The 23745-nt window shown below is 32.2% G+C and overlaps 5 protein-coding genes across 5 annotated transcripts in view; 1 reads left to right on the top strand and 4 right to left on the bottom strand.

Moving 5' to 3' along the window:
* Positions 1-1468, bottom strand: part of LOAG_17380 (serine/threonine-protein phosphatase PP1-beta) — a 3304-nt gene extending 1836 nt beyond the window's left edge. Inside the window, exons 1-4 of the mRNA XM_020450042.1 lie at positions 1352-1468; positions 828-935; positions 337-468; positions 143-244 (exon numbers count right to left, since the gene is read on the bottom strand). Of these exons, the coding sequence (XP_020306329.1) occupies positions 143-244; positions 337-468; positions 828-885 (292 nt within the window). The 5' untranslated portion in view covers positions 886-935; positions 1352-1468. The remainder of the gene's footprint in view (positions 1-142; positions 245-336; positions 469-827; positions 936-1351) is intronic.
* A 1277-nt stretch (positions 1469-2745) lies between these two features.
* Positions 2746-11085, top strand: LOAG_04555 (hypothetical protein). The gene is made up of 22 exons (XM_020446626.1): positions 2746-3031; positions 3730-3792; positions 4135-4340; positions 4598-4716; positions 4830-4903; positions 5172-5278; positions 5366-5524; positions 5780-5930; positions 6216-6305; positions 6678-6830; positions 6956-7058; positions 7127-7239; positions 7805-7950; positions 8225-8323; positions 8422-8527; positions 8670-8792; positions 8880-9097; positions 9186-9312; positions 9655-9759; positions 9859-9982; positions 10199-10314; positions 10620-11085. Exons 2-22 carry the CDS (start codon positions 3730-3732, stop codon positions 10716-10718), a joined length of 2601 nt encoding a protein of 866 aa, XP_020303062.1. The 5' UTR covers positions 2746-3031; the 3' UTR covers positions 10719-11085.
* A 1740-nt stretch (positions 11086-12825) lies between these two features.
* LOAG_04550 (hypothetical protein) lies at positions 12826-19119 on the bottom strand (the record flags this gene model as incomplete). The annotated part of the gene is made up of 15 exons (XM_003140085.1): positions 12826-12992; positions 13140-13296; positions 13407-13626; positions 14358-14566; positions 14643-14810; positions 14943-15152; positions 15432-15617; positions 15830-15875; positions 16851-16941; positions 17099-17156; positions 17327-17501; positions 17762-17833; positions 18058-18212; positions 18411-18569; positions 18940-19119. The coding sequence occupies 15 exons, from the start codon at positions 19117-19119 to the stop codon at positions 12826-12828; spliced, it is 2253 nt and encodes a 750-aa protein (XP_003140133.1).
* A 666-nt stretch (positions 19120-19785) lies between these two features.
* On the bottom strand, positions 19786-21403 carry LOAG_04549 (hypothetical protein; the record flags this gene model as incomplete). The annotated part of the gene is made up of 5 exons (XM_003140084.1): positions 19786-19941; positions 20099-20284; positions 20373-20585; positions 20800-20988; positions 21266-21403. 5 exons carry the CDS (start codon positions 21401-21403, stop codon positions 19786-19788), a joined length of 882 nt encoding a protein of 293 aa, XP_003140132.1.
* Positions 21404-21607: 204 nt separating this feature from the next.
* On the bottom strand, positions 21608-23290 carry LOAG_04547 (hypothetical protein; the record flags this gene model as incomplete). Its single annotated transcript, XM_003140083.1, has 3 exons — positions 21608-21783; positions 21970-22093; positions 23219-23290. The coding sequence occupies 3 exons, from the start codon at positions 23288-23290 to the stop codon at positions 21608-21610; spliced, it is 372 nt and encodes a 123-aa protein (XP_003140131.1).
* Between the last annotated feature and the right edge of the window lie 455 nt (positions 23291-23745).

The following is a 23745-nucleotide window of genomic DNA, read 5'->3' as shown; positions in this document are numbered from 1 at the left end:
TATATATATATATATATATATATATATATATATATATATATATATATATATATATATATATATATATATATACGTATATCACATATATATGTATATATATAATATACCGACAACAGAGTAAAAAATTTTGAGTGGAGTATACCTCTATCTACATAGTCCCCAAGAAAGAGATAATTTGATTCAGGTGGAAAACCACCATATTCAAAAAGTCGTAGCAAATCATAATACTGTCCATGCACATCACCTGAAAAACATTATAAACACTCGACATTTTGCTGAAGAAAAAAATCTAAAAATTCAACTTAAACTTCAAAGTGAACGATTTGCAGAACAAACCGCAAATTTTTAGAGGCGCTTCGAGTTCTAACAAGATAGGCTGACTGAGAAATATTTCACGTGATTTGATGCACAGGCCTTTAATCTCATTTTCTGTCAGTTGCACATTTTTGCCCGGCTTCGAACCACGTACTGCAAATACACTCTATTGTCCAAATTCAGTATAAAGAATAACATATATAGAGGCAAGCATTGGGATCAACGAGATTTTGATGTGAACCCTGACTCGCGATGCACTGTGGTCATTGAGGAATTTTCATCCAGCCACAAAGAAAAAGCATCTGCAGAGAGGATAGGTAATAAGAAAATCTATCAAACTATTGCAATTTGTCATCCAATTTAAGCTAGGATATTTTGAAGATTAAGTAGTTTGAAGAATTAACCAGAATTATAAAAGTACGGAATACCAGTTAACAGATATACGAAATCTTTGACAGAATTTTGATCAGTGAAATCATTACTCTACAAACCACATGAACGAAATATTATACCTTCTAGAAGCCTAGCGATGATATTATCCAGATTAAGCTTCTCAGCCTCAGCAGCCATATTAATGGTATGATGGTAAAATGATGTATAATGGACGCAGTGAATTAGATCTGAAATATATATATTTTAGTTTTTAATCATTTTGAAATTGAATCTCAACCTTTTAATTTCAATATTACCAATTCCAAAACTGTTTTAAAATTTCGATAGAAATATGTAACCCATCAAAACTTATCTTCTCCACAATCATACACGGCATCTTTATTAATCTCTATAATGATAAAATACAAATTAAAATTTCGAAATCGACAAAAATTTAATTGTGCTGATCCTTCGTAGTTGTGATCTCAGACGCAAAATCTGACATGAATAGCCCACTTGCCGTTGGGCAGAATAAGCGTAGAAGCACAGCTGGATTAGATGCACTTCCGGGAGTTTCAAGCAAATCCAACAGATAATGTTACGTGTTGTTTAACTCATTCTAAACGAAAAAAAAACCCTGCGAAGAAATAGAAATGATATTTACCTTTTTGAGATTAACAGCTCTTAAATCACAACGACCGGTATGATAAGCACCAGACGCCTTATTCCAAGAGGAGACAACACAACAAAACGAGCAAAACCCGAAAAATGAAATCTGCAAGGAAAATAATCACATATGTAAGGTATCGTTACTTCTCAATTTAATTTACATAAGTTAAGAATTATTTCCTTCATCTGCAGCTCTTTGCCAGAAATTATTTGTTGTGAAAAGCAGTATGGATATAAAGACTACTTCTCCATAACATCACTTATGATTTATCAATGAGAACGATTTCAGAGGTAATTAGAAATTGACTAGCTAACCGACTGAGATTACTGTAGAGCAGATATTTCGAAAGGTCAACAATCATAAGGAACCAACAAAAAAATTATATAACAGTCAAATTTTTAATAGGCATTTCCTGTGAGCGGGAAATTGATGACAGTCGAAAATATTTCATACCTCCAATATCTACCCCAACTCTCGGGTATTTATTTGATTTGTGAGCTTAGCATATGAGCGAAACAGCAATAAAAGAGATAATGAGTTTCAATGCAAACTAAATGCAACAAATTCCTCGACAAAAATTCGAGAAAAAGTTAAGCTCCCTGTGTATAACCTACCACTTAGCTTACTAATCCCCACCAAAAAGATATCCTGTAACTCTCGGAATCCTCAGAACTCACTTTCTCCCCCTTTTCTCCCCGCATCAGCACAATCTATCGATGGACCCGCTATTCCTCGCTCTCTTTCATCCAACGCATGAAAAGAACCAAGCCAGCACATGCGCCAGCCGCTACCGCAAGAACCATCGCAAGTTGCACTAGGCGCTGCAAATCAATGTTCTTGGCAGTTAGCCAATGCTATTTCATGAACAGCTGCTGGTCAATCATTGATTGGTCGATGTCAGCTGGGTTATTGTGAGTTTTTCAGGAGATTTCGGGATGAAGCGGGTAACTCGATGAGGTCATATCTTCCTTCACTGATGACCTTTTCATGCTGCAACTGTATGTAATGAGTTGGCTTAATGTTGCATTTATTAATGTTACAGATCAAAAGGTAAGTCATACTTGATGAATCACTGGTAAGATTTAGATTATATTCAGTATATCAGGTAGTATTACCCATAAGAATTAGTCACACTCTGTAAAATAATATTCCGTAACAGCTAGGTTTATACTCAAAAAGTCAATTAATTAACATACTTTGTAATGAACTTGTCTTTGAAAATGTCGCTTCTTTGTTAGCTTTGTGACTTTTAGTCGATATTCGTTGGTAGTTAACTTTGTCACAGTTTGACAGTTGCTCACATGTACGTTATATGCTTGTTGCGTTCCTCATTAAAGTCGTTTACAATAAAGTGAGCTTTTTTTGGCAGCCTTTTTAATCAATTCCTCATTTACATATTACAATGGATCAACTTTTTTCGCTGAAATTTGTTTCGTAATGCTATACAGCAAAGAGAGCAGGAAATAATTGAAGAGGTTGTCAGAAGTAGCGCAACGAACACATATCAGATTATTTGATGAATTATTGAAATTCTTCGGAATTCCCGTTATGCAAGGCATCCTGCACTGCAGATATCATCATCACACACTTTGAGATCCATTTATGGCCGTATTTAGCCTCTGAACATGGTAGATATGGTACGCTGAAAACCTGATCAACGTGGAGATAATCCAGGTGAGGTGTGCAAGTTGATTCCCCTTAATCTCGATTTTGGGAGCAGGTCCGTGGAATTTATGCTGCACTCATGACGAATCTTGCTGAAACGCTTTTGCAACCAATATTTTTTGTAATTGACTGGACGAATTTCTAAACTATGGGGACTCTTAACATTTAAACTGTTGTTGAAAATTAGGTCTACACATCATGTATCAACCTTCTTGACTATTTTTTGATAGGAGTGATGTAACTTGAAGTGTTAAAACTGCCAATTTTTGCTTTACACAGTTTTGCAAAACAGAAATCGGCAGTTTTTAATATTTCTGACATGTGGGGGTTCTATGGATGTGCCATTACTTAAAAAATGCCGCTCGGTTGAAGAAAGTACTGATTCAATTAGGCTATTTGGTTCGTCGTTATTTCCATATAAACGGTCACATTTCTTCTGGGACCTGCTCCTTTCAGTTATAAAATTCACTAAATTGAGACTAAATATTGATGGGTTGACCATTCTCCATCAGTTTGTGCATTACTGATTAATTCTTTTCAAGATGAGTCATTGACTTGCATATTACGGAATTTTCACAGTTATTACTCTTATCTTCACTTGTCTTTTTGTTAGTCCTGTTCTGTCCATACTTTTATTACGAGGTCGTGCGCCGAATTAGCAGCCAAAAATTACGCGAACGCCATTGTTAATTTAATATATGTTCTAGATGTCCACATCGCTACCACGTTCATCGCGTAAACAACCTTGTCGATATCTCAAAGAGCAACAGGTTTGCCTTATCTCTTTTTCGACATCACAATTCTGTGCATTCTTCTGCTAGTATAAGGTAGTCGCACTGGATATATTAAATTTCTACATTTGTTTCGTCTTAGTGTTGCTTAACTATTATGAGGTGGTGAACATGGGCGAAAATAGTGTTTCTGGCAGGAAAGTGGAAGCAAATAATTTATACGACTTAATAAGATTATTGGAACCATTTGGCACAGTTTGAACTTTGGTCAGTGAAAGTTTACTTTCACTGCTTATTGCCTTTAACTCCATTTCCAATAATAAAGGAATGATTGACAAGTGACCTTCTTTTTTCAAAATCGTTAGTTTGTTACGTTTACAGGTACAACCACAACCTCGTTATGAGTGTCCTCAGGATCAATGCGAACAGGAAAATTCCAAGGCACCACGTCCAATATTGCCTTCCACACGTGGAGGCAATGTAAAGCCGGTAGTGCCATATGCCACTTCCTTTCCATGTGCTAGATCTCAAGAGGAATCTTTTTTACATCAGCCAAAGGGACAATGCGTGAAACCTCAATGTGTACCGTAAGTTAGCCGGTCTTCAGCTTCAAATTTCTTCAGTAGCGTTGGATTATTACTTTATTGTTAAAGAATGTCTCGTTCAGGCTAACACAAGTAGGTACACTCTCTGCTTGCTTGAAATTATAAATTAAGAGATCGGCGAGCATTTATATTTATGAGGTAAAAAAAAGAAAAGTTAATGAAAGTCAACGTCAATCAAATGTAAATGTATAAGCAAAATTTTTTGATTTTTATAAGTTAATGCGTTGTGCACTCTTCAGAGAGGCATCACTGATGAGTTCTATGGCTGAACTTGTTCATGATATTATTCCACAGTCAACAAATCCACAAACTATCCCGGAGCGAATTGAATGGGTCAATATTCAGAAGTGTTCAAATGGTCTGTTGTTTATATATTGGACTTATCGTTGATATTAGAGACTAAGAACTTTAAATTTCAGCAGGATGCAGAATTATCTGTATTTTCTCTTTGTAACCAAACATTTATTTCAGTAAATGATCGAAAACGCGTGGTTGACGTGATAGTCGTTGGTTTGGCTAGGGGATATCAAATTTGGGCACGCATGGTTAGTCGAGTTACCGATAGCCTTTCTATTAATTTAATTAGCGAAAATAGGACAATTGGCATCATGAATTTTTTTCAGCATATCCATATTATTACTTCGGCCAACTTTATCTTCAGTATTTTTCCTTACAGGGCTTTTATGAAATAGATGGATCGATCAAACAGTATCAGGAGAGGAGAGGAGACAAACTTTCTATTAAAGATGAAATGAGTACATGGAAAATAAATATTAATCTCGAAAGGCATACAATCTCACATTAAGTTTCCAGGAAAATGGTGACTGTAGAGAGATATTATCGGAGCGACAAGGTCCACTTCGAACGGGTCTTTTATTGTCTGTGGACTGCGAACCAAGCTTTGGCATTCATAATGATAGGTATATTTCCGTTATCTTTTTTTAAAAAATAGGATTTTATATAGATGCGAGCAAAGTCATGGATGGAAAGGAAACATGAAGTTTCAGGTTCAAAGGTTTTCGTCCATTATTCGCACTAGTTGATGAGAACACACCAGTTCCAGATCGACAATGCTGTACAGTATCTTTTGTTTCACTTTTGAGTGCCCAGTATGTGCACAAAATCAATTTCTCAGATTCCGTGCAGGCGCTCGCAGCTTCTACCAAGTAATTTTCCACATTCTTTCTTATCGGAGTTCTGCTTGAAGTTGACCGTTGTTTGGTATTTGTAGCTCTTTACTGTCAAATGATAACTGTTATTCACGTAGTCCTAATAAGCAGGAGATAATGCGTCCGTTACTTTGACATATCTTGACCTGAACCAATATGCATGAGAAATGAGTTTGAATAACAAAAATAATCTTTTTCCTAAACTAATGTAAAGTTCGGAACTAGTAATCTTCAAGTTTATTACTCTTTTAGGATATTCGTTGTATCATTTGTTGATCACATTGTGATCCTTGATATGATGTCACTACGTGAGCAACGTACCGTATACAACACTCAAATACATGAAGGCTCTGGTACTCCGTTCGCTATTTCGGATATTTTCTTAGCTTTCGCTACTTCAGAAGTTCGTCTACAAAATCTCCAAGTTTTCTTGACTCTCAGTTTTTCTTATTTAGTCAAAAATGAATTAGACTTGATCTCTTGTCTAGCAACATTAGAGAATATTCACATATGAAAAGTATTCACTTCGTTTTACTGCATTGCAAAATGATACTCTATCCACGGTGGTAGACAGAGTGCACAGCAAAGAGTCACAAAAAAAAATCTCTCCCGATACGATCAAATTGTATTGTTTATATTCAAGAGATGCTTGTGCTATATTCGAAAATTTTATGTATTACTGTTTTAGTTACAACAAGAATGCCAAAGTTGTGGCGGAATGGGTGGTGAGGATGTATTTCAAGATTCGTCTAGTTACAGTGTTGTAAGTGTAGCAAGGGTAAGTTAAAAAAAAAAAAGAACGAAAACAGAACACTGTTCCGAGTTCTACCGGTTAATTAAGATTGGTTCACCAAGATTAGCATAGTTTGAGATATTAAGTCTCGTATAAGGTTCAGTACCTTTACATTTCAAAGGACTGCAAGGATTTTTATCATTTGCAGCGATGAATAAAACAATCAGCGTTGAGGTCATTAATAAAAATTTGGAACCAAGTAATTTTAAACATGAGAAATAAAGAAAATAGTCTTCATAATCAATCTTCTTTCTCAGATGATAGCAACTATTTTTAGTATCTTGGAAGTTCATATCCAAAACTTGAATGAGAATTTACGGTCTGGTCCGTCAAATTATAATCTTTCAACTCTTGCAGAACTTTACCAAAACATTGACTTCGTTTGGTAGTTCAGTTGTTTCAACGCTGTCTGCATCTCCACAGCCCAAAGAACTGCTAAGTTCAGTGGCTCAACCTGGAATTATAACTGTGGTGGATGTAAATAAGTTTCCCATCGATGGTAATATTAATGTAAGTTTTTCGTAGATAGCAATATTTCTGATTCTATAAAAACCATCAAAGCTTTAAGAATCTGTAAACGAATCTTATACATTAACTGGTCACTGGAACTGTCGTAGGGTTAAAGCTCCTTGCAGAATGCAGAATACGTAGATGCAGTTGTAGCACATTTCGTTGCCCATACGGAACCAATTGGTTTCATAGCTTTTGGAAATGGTGGACAACTGCTAGTAACTGCAGGTAACTGATCTCATTCTTGTTTTTTTGATATGTTTGTAGTTTTGGACTACTATATAATTGATTTCTAGGACAATCTTCAACTTATTTTCACGTATTTCTCATTCATCCTCATCCTGGATCTTCATTGCTTGGTGCTGTGCGTCATCTCTACAGATTATATCGTGGGACTACTCCTGCTAAGGTTTGAATATCTTTGAAATGACCGTACGCGAAATACACGTGATGAATTTTGCGCTTTGTCTTACTCTACAAAATCCTTATCAGTATGAATAAACCACATATCTGTTCACAGCTAAAAGAACAGAGTACTTCCTTTCTTCCCAGCTCTTTGGAAGTGGTTAACATTTAAGAATGCGTAGAGTTATACAAAAGCGCAGCCTTGAATAAATAACACTTTTTTACTCCAGCAACACTAGTGTCTTATCTGTTGATTTGATAGAATCAACTTTCATATCAACGTATACTGTTTTTAACAGTTAACTTGATAGGCCTATTAGAGGAAATACTATCTTCCTTAAGTGAAAAACCGTTGTTTTCCCTATACTGATCCTTAGGACATATCTGATTTATGTATAAACTTTTTTGTTAAGATTAATTTAGCTAATTTAGTTAAAAAATAGGTGTTGTATATTAACGTTATTTTATTTTAAAAAATAGGTGTTATATACTAACGTTATTTTATTTGCTGTTGAAAAATAACCCGGAAGAATTGTTGTTGCTGATGTTTTTTTTTTTTTTATGTTTAGGTAGTTAGCTGCAGTTTTTCTGTTGATAATCGTTGGCTAGCAATAGCTACAAATCATGGAACTACCCACATTTTCGGTATATGTCCATACGGTGGCCAAGTGACTGTTCGCACTCATGGCAGTGAAATTGTTAACAGAGAATCGAGGTATTGAGTTCAATCAATGTGATAATTTTTGAATTTAATAACTGCTCTTGCATTTCTCTTTATTGATGACGATGCCTGCCATCGTCATGTTTATATTTCATTGTGGTTTAATACAGGTGATGGAAGGCATTTGTACTTTGCAGAGAAACCGCTGCTGAAGAAGTAGAATTCGTGAAATTTGGCCAGAAATTAGTTTTCAATACTATAATTTTTTTAAAACATGTTATGTTATAATTCATTGATCGCAACAAAATGTAATTCTACGGGTTTGTAGATTTCATCGCTCCGCAGGTTTGCCAGAATTGGGTTACATTAATGTAAAGAAAGCAGCAGAAACGCGAGATCATCAGTTTGGTGGTGCTCAACTTTGTAGGTAAGTCTATAATGCTGAGTTTCTAAGTGACAATTTAAATTGTGTTTCAGTTGAATGAGATGATTTTTTAGGAAAAAAATGATTCCTTTTAAATATAGGGAACATCCTGATGTTTCTCGATATAACATTGCGCGTTCAGTAAGCAATCCCCGTATCGGTCCTTATCCAAATCCGATAGGCATGGAAGCACATGTGAGAATCAAGGTTCATATTGTTTCTAACTTCGATTTTGCTCACTTGGTTTTCCATGAAATTCTATTATTCAAATTTCATGCTAGATGCTTTGTTAAATATCTTGCTGATCATCACCACTTCTTAGACTATGAATTTGATTGTTTAATTGCAGCAGCGTTTTTACTCGGCTGATAATCTGAGTGCTTGGGCATCCGATATGACACCTGCACCACTTAGTTCCGGAAAAAAGTACTATAAAGCCTCGAGCAAACCCAGTGATCAGCATCGTTTAGCGGTATGTACGAAATTTTAGCTCCACTTATTTTACTCTGAAGTCATACTTTTATCTAACCCGTGCACTACTTAACTAGACCTTTTATAGATTTCATTTGCTTCGAATTCCATACCTAATCCGAAAAATACTTCTCTGCTGGTAATCAACAATGATGGTATCTTAACGGAATATTTGTTGTCAATCTCACCTTCTCCGTATCATGGAGCGAGTGGAATATTTTCTCCAAATGTACAGCAGCGGTCGAATCCTGATGAGACATTAATTCAGTGCACACCAACTGCAGTAGCGCAGTGGACTTTACAAAGGTATTTCTTTGTCTCTGTTATATTTGTGTTAAGAAAATTCCTGTGAATATCCTTACTTTTTAGTTTTACTGTTCAACTCAAATTCTAGGAATAAGCTATCAGCAGACTTCCGTGCACCTATTTGTGATCAAAATCCTTTGTGGATGTGGTTCATTCCTCATGATGTATGTGAGGAAAAAAATGAAGATGAAGTGAATGCGAAGTGGATAAGCCAGGTTGAACTAAATATTAGTTACTCTAAGACCGTTGGAATTTTCCTATAATATTAATATGATAAGGGAGAAGGAAATAAAAGGTATTACCTGAGCAGAGCAAGATATATGGCTGTATGTGATATCTAGGAATTACTGTTTGGGGTCGTATTATAGGGAGTCACCGCACAACATGTTGGCATTGATTAATATGTATATGGGATTTATAGGCTCCTTACGGAAACATATGCTAATTTTTGTGCTTATACTGAGTGGTATTTTGTCCTCGTTTTATAAATTCTTTTTTTCTTTCAATTCCAGCTGAATTCCATGAATAATTAACAATTCTAATCATCAATTTTGCAGATTGAGGTGCTGACATATTTGGATCCTCATCGACGCTTGTGGATGGGACCACAGTTTTCATTTCGGACGTATATTCAGTCATTGGAGCATGCTAGCGCTGATTTGGTGAGCACTGTTTTGTTTCTTTTTTTTGCACTTTATAGCGGAAGTTTCTCGTTTTGTATAAGACCTTTACTTGACTGAGTTTTTGAAGAGTAATTGCAGATTACTCCTGGGTCAAATGAAGATAGATTGCGCAGCGGTATAACCAAATCGGTTCCTGTGATAATTGAGGCGGCAGGATCACTCGGAAGTTTTGATGTTGGTGAGCCGACTGAAGTTATTGCGGGTAAATGTTTTGAATATCCAAGACTACTGATGTGGTAATGAAGGATACAATATATTGGAATATGGAAGAGTGCTTACGAAAAGATATATCACTTTTGATCATGTCCAGAGACAGCCAACAAAATTGGTAATGGTGTGGGTAAAAGTTGATCGGATAAATTCATTTCATCCTTCAAAATACAACAAAATAAATTCAACAAATCAATAGAGGTTTCAGGAAGTTGGTCAAGTGATTTAGATCCTAAAGGTATTAAAAAACAGAAAGTATTGGAAAAGAAAATCGAGGAAGCCATGCATGATTTAACTGTCGATGGGGAAAGTAATGGGTTTCAGGTAAATATCTCTCGTCCTCTTTACAGGTGAAGGAAGGAAGGAAATTGTGCTGAAGATTCATTTTTTTAATAGATGTCTTTAAAACCGCAACTGATAGATATTTTTCATCTTTTGCGCTGATAATGGATAATTTTCCCACAATGATAGACAAGTGGAAAATGTAATGCTTTCGCAGCGCTTCTTCTGATCCTTTATAATGCTACGTAGTTATTAGTTTGCAAAATCCCACTTCACACAGAGTAAAAATAAGGTGTATCGCCTAAATCTCCTTGAATTTTATTCTCAAATTATAATCCCATTTCTAGGATGGGGATGATGACACTTCAAGCGAGATATCACGAGAAAGCACTGATAATTCATCGCATGACAGCATCAGCTTCCAGCTATCAAATATGGACATATGAATTTATTTAGCATATGCTTCTTAAAGAAATGAATTTTCTAGAAGAATTCTGACGCATTACCCTATGACTTTTCATAACATTGCAACTACTCTATTAATAATTTTTTCAGAATGGTAATTTCTACCAGTTGCGTGTTTTGCTTTTAAAATTTCTTTGCAACTTTTTTGTCCACATTTTTAAGGAGCCACTTTCTCGAAGAATCCGAGAAAATAATTCTTAGAGTTTGCATTCTACTGCTGTATGTTTGTTTAGCCTTTCATTAAAAACTTTTTGATTTTTGCAGTGATCATTTCATGACATTAATTAAATCTAAGCTGAATTGCTCCAGAAAAATTATGTAAAAAAGCTGACTAGTTTGCAATACGTGCTTATACTTTATTCTTTTCTTGGTATTTTCTGTTCAAGATTTGGTGAGACTTTTGTGCGTTTAATCTGGTTGCAAAATTCAAAAATTGTCTCGAATGTGAGATTTAAATTGGTGATTTAAAAAAAGAAGTCACATTTTCTGCTATATCAATGCATTGTCTTTTTTTTTCTTTGTAATATTTTATGGCTTCTAATTTCAGTTTTGCTAGTGTTTCTGTGATGTCTTTTTTTTTCAAGTTTTGACAATTTTCAAAATTATTCATAGTTTTGAAGTCTGACGTTTCGAATACCATGTGCTTTTAATGTTCTTCGATTTTACATTACATTTATTTTGACTTTTATTGAAATTTCTGGCCGGTCGTTCTCATTTTTCGGTAAATTTTGCAATAAGAGAGAGAGTCCGAAAAGATGTTTTCATAGATGTTGGAAAGAATCGATTTCATGCAAAAGGAATGGATTCAAAGGGAAATGAACTGTCCAGTCATTCAATGTGACATTGATTTATTGTTTAATGAGATAAGAATTTTTAACAAGGATCACTGCCTGTATACGTAGGGTTACTCCTTCAGGTCATGTGCTATTACTGTAGTCGCTCCATTCTTTCTTCGTCTTACATATTTCTTATGCTGGTATTTGTGCATATTTCCTATTCATTTATATATGATATTTAACGAAGTAACTTTTACTGATTATAGTTTTGTGTATATACTTGTAGGAATACTTTGTTTTTTTAGTTTTGCAACTGATCTACAAGATCTGCGTAGCTCCTTGAGTAAATTTTGTATTCACTTATTGAGTCGTTTTGCTATTCTGTCATTGGTAAAATGATGCAGTTGAGCTGTACTTTTTTGCAAAAACATTCGGAAGCGAAGTTGATGAAGGATAACAACAGCATTAATGTGTTGCCCAGTAGTGAAGAGATAACTTATTTTGGTTACATGAATGTACCAATAGGTTCTCCCGAAAACAAATTCTCTCGACTGTACAAGGCATTTGATTAGTGACAGCGTGTGAATTATTACAAACATTGGTGAAACATGGATTAGACAGTAAACGGCAGCTCAAGGATTAAGAAGGATATTTGCATAGAATTTACTCTCTCATTATGTTAGGCCTTCTAATTCGCTTCTCTGAGTGCACTTTGATGAGAGGCTATCTTAATGTGAGATGCACTCTTCAGAGCATTCCTTTAATTTATTTTTTTTTTTTGGTTTTATAACTGACATAACGGCTATCGCTATAATATGTACTTTTCCTTTCGCATTTCTCACTTTCATTGATAGATTATATAAGATCCATTTTTGCCATTGCATTCATAATCTGAATTGTATAGAAATTTTCAAAAATTGGTATACATAAAGAATTGTCGAAACAATTCAGGAGCATGTTGAATTGTTGTAGAATTGTGCTACTGCAATTTATTGTTAATAATTTCCAAGTTAATTCAAGATTATTATTCTCTTCTGGTTCCCATTCCCTTTTACTATCATTCATTTTTAAATAACATTTGACAAAAATTATTGCCTAATAATGATTTCATCCATCTTTTTTACCGTCTTAAGTGAACCTTTCAACCATATTCATTCAATGCACGTCTAAACAGAAATACAAGAAAGGTAAGAAATAAGATTAATCTGAATATGTATATTTTTCAACCTAGACATATTTTGTTTCAACTGGATGGTATAATGTTATCCATTGTGTTCTAAAACATGGATATATATATGTCTTTGAATAATACTTACACTTCCTTCTCGAACATTAGCAATAATAAGATATCTGATTTAGTTCGTATCTTTATCGATTCCATTGGTCGTTGCATCAATGCAGTGTAAGTGACAGTCATCAATTCTGCCATTTTTTGGAAGTCGGATTTTAATATGACGATTTTCATCGACAATGGTTTAACTGCAAATTAAATTACAGAGACGTTTACCTTTTTTCATCTTAACATTCCAATGACACTTCCGGTTTCATTCTATAGTAATTGCTTATTTCGAAATCGAAAATACGATACAAAGTAGATATAAATAATTTGACAAATATGTAATATACCAGAATAATTGGAGCATATCCGAATAACCCTTAAATTTTTTTCCTTTGCTTGCCAATATCGACCGTTACAAACCCATAAAGTTGTATTTGTCATCAAATCATGTCGCTGTTCAAACCACATACGCTTATGTATTGCTTCATTACGTGCTCGTTGCAACTAAATGAAATTTGTCATTCTAACTGATATTATTAGTCAAGAAGATTGAATGAATAGAATGTAGTAGTGTAGATTACAAATTTGAGATTAGTTTAAAATTGAGAATAAACCTTTTCAAGATTTGTTTTAGCTTCAAAAGCTCGAGCAGTATCAGCATTTTCAAGAGCTTTCAAATCCGGTCTAAATCGACTATCAGTTGATGGAGCACTTAATCTTTCATCAATATTCAAAAATTCATTCAGTCCACATGCAAACTGTGAAAATCCATAATATTGATTCGCATTTTTGGGTAACGGAATTGCTTCGAACAAATATTCCTTTTGATTTACTCTGGGAGAATGTATCATGAAATAATGAAATGGCCTTGAAAACATGATTATTGACTGTCTCAATGAAAGTTAAAATTGAGAGATACTGAGATATATACATTTTATTAATGTCTCTTTTACGCAGTAATTGTCTATTTCATTTATGCATGAATTGGTTTATGATGGCGATATGCGTCATAAAATACTCGGTAATTCTTGCAAATGTAAATATTTCTATTTTGATATTATTATAAATGGAATAGAGCTAAACAAGGGTAAAATCAATATTTCTACTTTGAAGTTATAAGTAGGATAGGGTTAAATAAGGATGACATCAAAATTCTACTTAAGTAGGATAGAGTTAAATAAGGGTGACATCAATATTTCTATTTTAAAATTATGAATGGAATAGAATTGGATGAGAGAGAAGAGAAATGTTAGATATTAATTTTGCAAAATCATAAAAGCTCAGAAATAGGATGGAAATTTTGTTTTTTTGTTTTGCAATCAATCTTTTCAGTTTCATTCTTATGTTATATTCCATAGTCGATCTTATCAGATTTGCCCATATTTTTGTGAAACTCACACTAATGGAAGAATTTTCGTACAAAATACCAGTTTTTACATGCAATAAGATGATGATTTCTCTGGGAAAATCTAACATTTCAATCATTTGTCGAATAAACTTACAATTCTAATCTGACAAAAATTTAAAAATTCGAAAAAATATTTCCTCTAACGATAAATGCTAACTTCTGCAAAAATCGATCATAGTAACCGAAGAGTTTGACAACTAAAATACCACGATTGTCCATAATACTACCATATACTTCAGTTTGTCGATCTTTGCGGAAGATTACTGTACTCGTATAACCATTACTACATCTCATATTCATCGTTCCATCCATTTTCAGTTTACGATATTCAGCTGTTGATGATGCATTTTCGATGATTACTTTTACCTCAAAATTTTAATTATAAATTTCATCCTCATCATTCCTAATCATTCTTTTACAAATGCTAATATTTTTAACTTACTCTATTCCAGCAATAATCCTCTTTACCCAATCGTAAGCGTACAGGTAATTCTGGAGTTGCTTCAATAACACCGGACCATGAAGTCTTTGGTGTTGAAATCAATGTTTGCCACCATTCCCAATTCAGTCCTTCAGCATGAGCAGCCATTATAGATGGATGACGATTTACCTGAGAAGTTTAGAAATGAAGAAAAAAAAAGTAGTAAGAATGAACGATACAACTTTTCTGCTTTGATAGATTCAGAAAATACACCAAATAGCTTAAACTATCATTTGAGATTTAATATGAAATATTTGTTACCTGCTCAGCATGATACTTCCATCCTTCATCTGATACAAAATCAAATGTTTCACCAAGTAACGGATTAAACGGTTTCTGTTTCCGGCATACCATACCGGAATAGCTGCTTACAGCAAAAGCTGTCACGTAAGCAATACGATCTACTGGATCATAAGCAGATATAGCTCGATTCAATGTTTGTCCCGAATATCTTAACTCTTCACATAAAACCTAAAATATTTCAATCATTTAATTCATAGGCATACTCCTTCATCTAATTATGTAAATTTTAAAAGAATCAAATCAGAAATTAAAAGACAAATTGAAACATTCCAATAAATGGTCTTTTTCTTCTGTGAACAAATTTTGATGTAATTAAATTTGATGTAATTAAATAAATTTATTGTTCTAGAAGTCTCAACTCTTTTACTTACACCCAAATTTTCACTTAATTAATTACTGTAATTAGTGGTCAAATTAAAATCAGAAACTTTCTGTTTCGAATTTTACTTGTAACATTGTAAGCGGTTCAAAGAATGTTATTGGTAAAGGTAAACGTCGAGCAACAATTGCCATCAATTGTCGTAGGCCTAACTCTTCACCAGCTACTGATGCCTTTGGTAATTGATCCCTGCGTTTCCGTGATTGTATCTTTTCTAATTCTCCTCCTTCCACTAGACGTTCAGGTTTTTCTTCCTGAAATATTACAGGTATTATCAAATAAGAAAAAAGTGATAGACAATAATGGCTCGTAATTAATTAATCTTAATGCAACCTTAATTATCATATCAATAGAAAAATTTTATTTAAAGAGTTTTTTTAAAGAAATTAGAAAAAAAATTTAAAAAAATATTTTAAAGTAAAAAAAAACACTTTAAATCTTATTTATGATTAAAAACAAAAATTACCTTTCTGTCGATGATTTCTTCGGATAAATTAATTTTACTTTTTTGTCTGAAAACAAAGTAATAATTCTAAGCACAAACAGAAGTCATTTGTTTTAATTAAAATTTCATAAAACTATTAATTATGGAAATTAGATAGAAAAAAAAGACTAACAAAACTTTCTTATCCTTTGGTTTGGTATCTGCAAATCAATTATTTATCAAATTTTCTATTGTAATGTGAAAAATAAAATTTAAAAATAAATTTATTGTTGATTTTTGAAATCATTATTCGTCTGAAAACTATTATCATGCTTAAATATTACAGGATATTCTTGGTATGCATGATTCGCACTGATTAAGCTATCCATTATCATTTGCGGGACAATGATTATCAATTACAATTCTTCTTATGATATCACTTACAATAGTGATTTGATGTATTCAAACTAAAATTCCCTTCTATTGGAATTATAACTTAATGCTATGGCATTGTTTTAGTATTAGCATTTCTTAATTAAACTTAAATCAATTATAACAATGTATACAGCTACAGCTCTGTGATAAGAAACTTTATTTGGAACTTTCAAACTTGATCAAAAACTGTCAAACAACCTTTTTTATCTTCTGTAATTTTTTCCTTTATCACTTCTCTAAAAAAAAGCAATCAACAAAACAATAAACGGTAAATAGTAAATGAATAAAAAGTGATTTTAAGTTAATAATTAAGTTCCACAATTTTAAGACTTTAGAACTTTGGACTAAATTAAAAAACTTTAGTGATAATTTTCGACAATGAAAATTTTGAAACGAAAATTTTTATCAACGAATATTCAGTTGATAGCAGTAATTTCCTCATTGTTTTATTGATTTCAATTTGGCGCACCAGTATTTTCGCGCCATATTATTTCACATTTAACATGAATCTATTATTTTTATCATTTAAACTCCCTTTATCTTTTGATATGGAAGAGTCAAATGATAATGGATGATATACTTTGCACATATTCTAAACCAAGTGAAATGAAAAAAAAACTTATCATACTTCGGTAATGCATCAAATAATGTTTGATTGTTATTCAGCAATGCAGCATCCGATTTCTCATCGGAATTATCCGAATCAGAAGTTTGCTCATCTGAAAATTTCTGAATCGCCTAAAACTTAGTTAAACATATTCTATTTGTAATCACGCATTTAGTGATAACAAATAATTAATAATTATCAAAAACGATTTTTTAATAATTTGCTAAAAAAAAAGATTCTAAGAAATGAATGAGATTTAATGGATTTACCTTCTTTACTTTCCATGGTTGGTAATGTTTTTCCACTTTGAATACTTCTTATTAATTCCTAAAATAAAAAACAAAAAAGATGTCATATATCAGCTCAATGGAACGAATACTTCTTTTCTTCATTAACATTAATCTTTAAAATCTGATAATTATCAATTGTTCTTAGTAATTCTAAACGATATGACAAAATGATGTCATACTCAAAACAAATAAACAAACAAACGATACCTTTAGTTCCTTTCGCATTTGTTTCATTTCAATCGTAATCGTTTTGATATCATTAAGAATTTTAACCACCTTTTCATTTAATTCAGCAATTGTATTGCCACGGAAATCTTCACGTAATTTGGCCGTGTCAATATCTTGTTCCGGATTAACAGGCCTTTTATTTAAGGATGAAATCCTAATTGATTATCTTCCTCCCAATAAAATCTAGTACAAAAATGTAGAACTGCAAGTTTACATTCTATTCAAATAAATTTTAACAATTCATAGGTTATCCTAAAATTGAATAAAAGAGCCTTGAAGTGAGAAATCATTGGATTAATGAGCCTTAGAATAAGAAGTCACTAAGTTACTTATTTTTCTGCTCTCTTTTAGTAGTAAGCCAATCGATTTCTAGGCTGTTTTTCTTTTTTTTTTTTCAATAATATTTGAACTTACCGCCCAGTTATCGGAATGAGTTCGTTACTCTGATAAGCATTCGCGGTCATCAATTCATTGAAATCTTCCTTCCTTAACAATCATTGGAGCACTAACCGAAATCATTTTATATTTCAAACCTCAGAAACTTTCGGACGGAAATTCCGCTCAATCGTTAATAAATTAATTAAGCAGTAGCTTGGAAATGTTTGTAATCGTATTATCACCTGATTATCATCTAATGACAGGTAAATCAGAAAGATTATGAATTAACGCAGAATCCTATTTTTTAATTTTTTTTCCTTCGAAATGCATACTTATTACGACAAGCACTTTGACGATAATTTCGATGTTTCTGAATCATTTCCTTGAATGTTTCATACTCATTCTTATTCACTGGACCTATATCTCGTGATTCCTTTTTGAATTTAAAAATTAGTCTCCGTCTGGAATCATCACATGAAATTGCTACCTGAAAATATAAAACTTTCTTGTGGTTCAATTTCTTCTACTGATTATTCTATCAAGCATTGAAATACAAAATTAAACTTAGAAGTAAGCCAAATATTTATACCATTCCTTATTAACATCACCATTGATAGGCCTGATAATGAAGCAAATATGGAAGTAAAGAGTAGCAATCAAACAAATAGAAAACAAAGTTACAAACAGCTGTTAAATCGACGGTATATTCTGAACCGATAACTTCATTTGTCGCTTTTGCGCCTTTCTCTGGCAATAAGCGCATTAATCCACGGATAACTTTACCAAAATAACGTTTTGTGATACTGAGACGATGCTTTTTTAATGGTTTCATTGTTACATAGCACTGAAAATGTTTCAACTTTGAATAGGTTACTTTTGTAAAGTAATTGCAAATGTTGTTATCACCTTCGATACTTACAGGTAAATTATTATCACCTTTAATACTTATAGATTGATACGATTGGAATCAGCAAAATATGGATCATAAAGTTAATATGATAGAATTCATATTTTATTTACTGATCAATGTTTCCTGGATGAGATTCATGTGAGTTTTAATTCATAGCTCATGAAATAATTAGACTAATAATTTTGGATAGATCATTTTTAATTGGAGATTTAGAAAAAAACTCAAGAAATGATTTGTTACCAATAAGATGTCACAAGTAAAACTTTTATACAGTAATATAAATAATAGAACATTAATTGTGTACTTCATAAACAGGTGGACAATCAACAGGTGGTGCATCAAGCGGTAAATCATTCATTGGTACTGGTCGTTCCTTTTTAATTGCTAATTTTTTGCTAATTTTTGATAATTTTTTTGTAGGTGGAGTGGTTCGTGTAGTTGACATATTAGAAGCAGAAGCATTGGGATTGAATGATGTTGACATTAGTTTTCAGATCTCTGTAAAATTTTCCTAATATTTATGATAAAATAAAATTTGAAATTTTGATCAAAATATTATCAGTTAATATCAGCTAGTTACGATTCATAGAATTAACTTCATAAATTGTAATTCAAATAAAACAGTCAACTTAACGAAGCAGTCTATGCTATATGATATGTATGTATTAATTAGAATTATTATCACTCACTCACTAATTATTTCTTAAATTGATTATTACACGATAATAAATGATTAGTAAAGACTAAAGACGCCACCGTCTACAAAATATATTTAAAAAAAAAAAGGTATAAATGAAGAAGTTACTGCAATTGATTACCTTTTATTATCGTTAGAAAATTTACATAAAATGCAAATTCTTACGCTTACAATATCTTTCACATTCAATAAATAGGCAAATTATGCTTAACAAATAACATGTAGGCCTTAGGCTTGTATTGTTATAAAATTAAGCCAAAAGATCAAATGTATTTTAATATGTGTAATTTTACCACTCAATTTTAGAGTAATTATAAATCAATGAGAATTTATTGTAGCTCCAAAAGACAACCAACGGATATTTTTGAGCAGAACACTGATAGTTTACTTTGATAAAATGATAAAACACAAATATGGAAATATTTTATCAAGCTCTGTTAAAGAATTCAAAGGTTAAGGGTTATTGCTCCCCTGTATCTTACGACGTTCCTTCAACATTTTCACATAATCTTCAATTGAACATCTACTGAACGTATTAGCTGATGGATACGGAAGTGCTGGAGAACATGTTGAAAGATGTTGAAATGAATGTTTCACTTTATGTACCTGCTAAAGTAATACTAATAAAACTTCAATATTTTTTTATTAACTTTGAAATCGTTAATTTGATTTTTAATTAAAGTCTCATAAATTATTTATTTTTAAATTTAATTTCAATTTTCTTTTTAAAATCTTTACTAATACATATACATAAAAGTAGACTAACCTCTGTTGCTTGACTAATATCACAATAGCTTTCATTACCACTGTCATATTTTATTGTTCGTTCTGCACGAATACCATTAATGCTAATTCGAGGTGGCATAGCACCACCACATTCAACATTTATTTCCAATAATTTATTTCCATGATTACTTGATGCCATATATTCACTGATAGCATCATCGCAAATCTCAATAAAGACATGTAAGACAAATAATTACAGGTGTTCTTTTTTTTTTATTAAAGCATCTTTCAATCTATCAGGTTATTCCGATTACCTTTGAAATCAGTTCATAACGTTCCGTATTTTTGTCTTTTTGACATGGTACAACAATTTTTTTGAATAAATGTCCTTGTAGGCGGTCTTGTCGCATTGCATCATTAAACATTGCCAGTGATTTAGCTGATAATATTTTTTGTGATGGCATTGAATCGCGTAAAAGACGTTGATTTAATTTCGCATGACAAATGATATCTTTATAATTTGGTAACTAAATATTAAATAAATGATGCTTTATTAAAAACAATTTAAAGAGATTTCATTATGAATTTGCATAGGTATGATTAGTGGCTAAAAAAAAAAGGTTAAATAATAAAGTGACAAATTCATTGCTTAAAAATAGACAAAAAAAAAAGTTTCATATTAATGATGAGTCACTGGAAAAAAAAAAACTTAAATAATTTAAAGAAGTGAAATGAGTTTACCATTTTAGCAGTCTTAAATGTTTCAAGAGAATCAGTTTGAACAGGAGAACAAGCTTCATAGGATAATGTACCAGAAGATTGATCCCAACTATAGAGTACATCAACATCAAATTCATGTACTTCATTCGTTCCAGGTTCCAAAGAAATGACCCGTGTATTGGCTTGTCTCCCATCAATTATCAAAGAATGCTATTAAAAATATTACACTTCAATAAATTTTATTAGAAATTTTCAATAGTAAAAAAAATTTGTAACAAAAAAAATCATTTAAATTTATTCAGAAGTTTGGATAATTAATGTCATACTATTCTTGCATAGTGCGAGATAGTAGTAGCCTAACAGGGACAAAGCAAATGTCACCACAATATCACCTCACTCTTGAATAATTTTCTAAAAATTGTGTTGAGGAATGAAAAAATAAAAAAAACGTATTTATTGAAAGGAACATTTTGTTGACAACAGTTACCGATTTTACATCTAACCAGTCTGCGCTATTTTTTTCGGAAGTTTCTAATTTTCCGGAAAACGCATCATTTGTTCCAAATGGATCGTCGCTGCTTTTTGCATATTTTTTCGGTTCCGGTTTTTCCGGTAATTTCGTCATTTGTACAATAACTCACCAAACTCAAAGTTCTTGCCACTAAATAAATGAAGTTTTCTGTGAAGTTTGGTGAATTTATACCGATCAGATGGATGGATAATATGGAATTCTTCCACTGTTAGCAGTGAAAGTTTGCGCCAAGGTATTCGCCGCCACTACGTGATTTACACGTCTACTGTATTCGTATAACCTCGCGTTACTTAGCAGTCATATTGTCTCCAACCGCCGCAATATACAGTTGTTAACTGGATAGAATAATGAAGAAGTGCTGTACTTAGCTAGATGGCATAGACCGGAAGTTTGCAGCAATTTTACCGGGAGCATTCCGGTATCGGCCAAATGGACGAGTCCGGCTTGCAACCATGCCGAAAATCGATGCATATCTATAAAAAATGCATATATTTGACAATAAAGAATCTTTTGCTGGTAGCTATATCCTTTTCTTTCCTTATAATGGTTTAGCTTGGTTTAGCTTAGCTTGAAGTTCTTATGATTGCTAAGGCAAATACATTAATAAGCAAATATCTGTTTCTTCAATAAAATCATCTTCTGATTTGTAATACGGAAACTTTCACGTGAGATAATGGTACTTAATTGATGTTTATTGGATTTTACTACTCCTACTCTTCCAGCTATATCAGGTAGAAATGATAATATCACCACCTGTTTTCCATTTTTAACCCAACAATTAAACTAAAAACGATAAAAATATTAGTAAAACTTCAATCATTTCAGTTTATTCATTGTTTCATCACAAACAAAGTGTGATTTTGATTAGATTCAGTTTGGTTTCATTTATAATCAGATGAAAAAGTAATTTGATAACTGCCATAAGGCCACAATCATAGCATAAACAATCACTTTATCCTAAAAGTTTTCAAAGCTTTTCTAGTCAACAATTGAAATTCATCAATGTTGTGATAATCGATTTGCAGTTTAAATGAAATTTTGAGCAAATATAACTAATCAAATAATCTTTTGTCTTATTGATCAATCTTTTATCAATCAGTTGATCAATATTCTACTCAAACTGATTAACTGATTAATTCCTCTACTAACCAATTGATCAATTAATGACGATGCTTTTCTTTTTTTTTTTTTTTTTTGCAAAAAAAGTAGCGAATTAGCGGTAACAATTAGTAATAGTATCCATATCATACAATTATCCATTTGTAGGATTTGTTTTGGCAGAAGAAGTTTTTAAATTGTTTTCATCACATCATCATTTAACACGTAATCGACGTCAACTACGTTATTCTTCATTTTTCATTACGTCATTCTTCATTAGGCCTTCGTCATTCAACGTCATCAACCTTTCATTATGATGTTCGTCTCATCTTTTTAGTAAGAGAATCGAAATCTACTTAAATAGTGTCAGCATTTCCCGTCAGCCGACAGGACCTTCCGGTGCACTTAGAATAGCCACATTTAGAGTTTAGAGAATTGCAGAATACGATTAAAGTCGAGAATACAACGGAGCAATCTGTGAACTGAAGCTTGATATATCAAAAATTGAGTTTACTTAATAATTACTCTGTCATGTCAACTCATGTCAACTGCGTTCTTTTAATAATTACTCGAGCAGGTATATATTGCATTTTAAACATCATATAGATTTGAAAAATGACATTATTGAGCTCTTTACATGCAATATTTATCAAATTCATTACACGAAATATTTCTAATTCTATTTCTCTGTCATTTGTCAACTTCAAACTTCATCAATTTTATATAAGCATTTTATCATTGCATTATTTAATAAATCGGTAAAAACTCATATCAGTTGATTGATAACTGATAATATTTTTCATCACTAACATGAAATAATGCTTCCTTATTTTTCGCCAAGCGATTGCATGCAATTACATAATAAATTGTATTTTTTGTCATATCAATTTATGCTCTTTCCTGCAGCATAGCTAAATTTGTTTTGTGATGATATCATATCAATGCTCTTTATCATTTTTATCAACTAACTGCTTTTATAATTATTTCATTTAGTCTTACTTTATCACAAACATTTCGGTTTTCATATCTTATCATTTGCAATGAATTTAGATTAAGTTATACGTTGGATTAAATATATTATTTGAGAAAATCTTTAATTCCTGAGTAAAACAAATATTTAAATGTTAAATTTTTGTGTGAAATCATAGAAAGAGGTCAGTTCTCAATTTTACATATATCTGAATTGACATTTGGCTAAATTTGCTTCTTATTTTACACTTTATTACTTTTTGTTATCAAAAGATGGAACTTAATTTTAATTAACAAAATGTTGTAAGATGATTTATTGGGACATTTTCTCTTCTCCTTCCCTCTCTCTCTCTCTCTCTCTCTCTCTC

The sequence above is a fragment of the Loa loa genome, assembly GCF_000183805.2.
Source record: "Loa loa unplaced genomic scaffold supercont3.68, whole genome shotgun sequence".
Taxonomy (NCBI): domain Eukaryota; kingdom Metazoa; phylum Nematoda; class Chromadorea; order Rhabditida; family Onchocercidae; genus Loa; species Loa loa.
The sequence above is the reverse complement of the archived record's forward strand: the minus strand, read 5'-3'. Positions and strand labels throughout refer to the sequence as shown.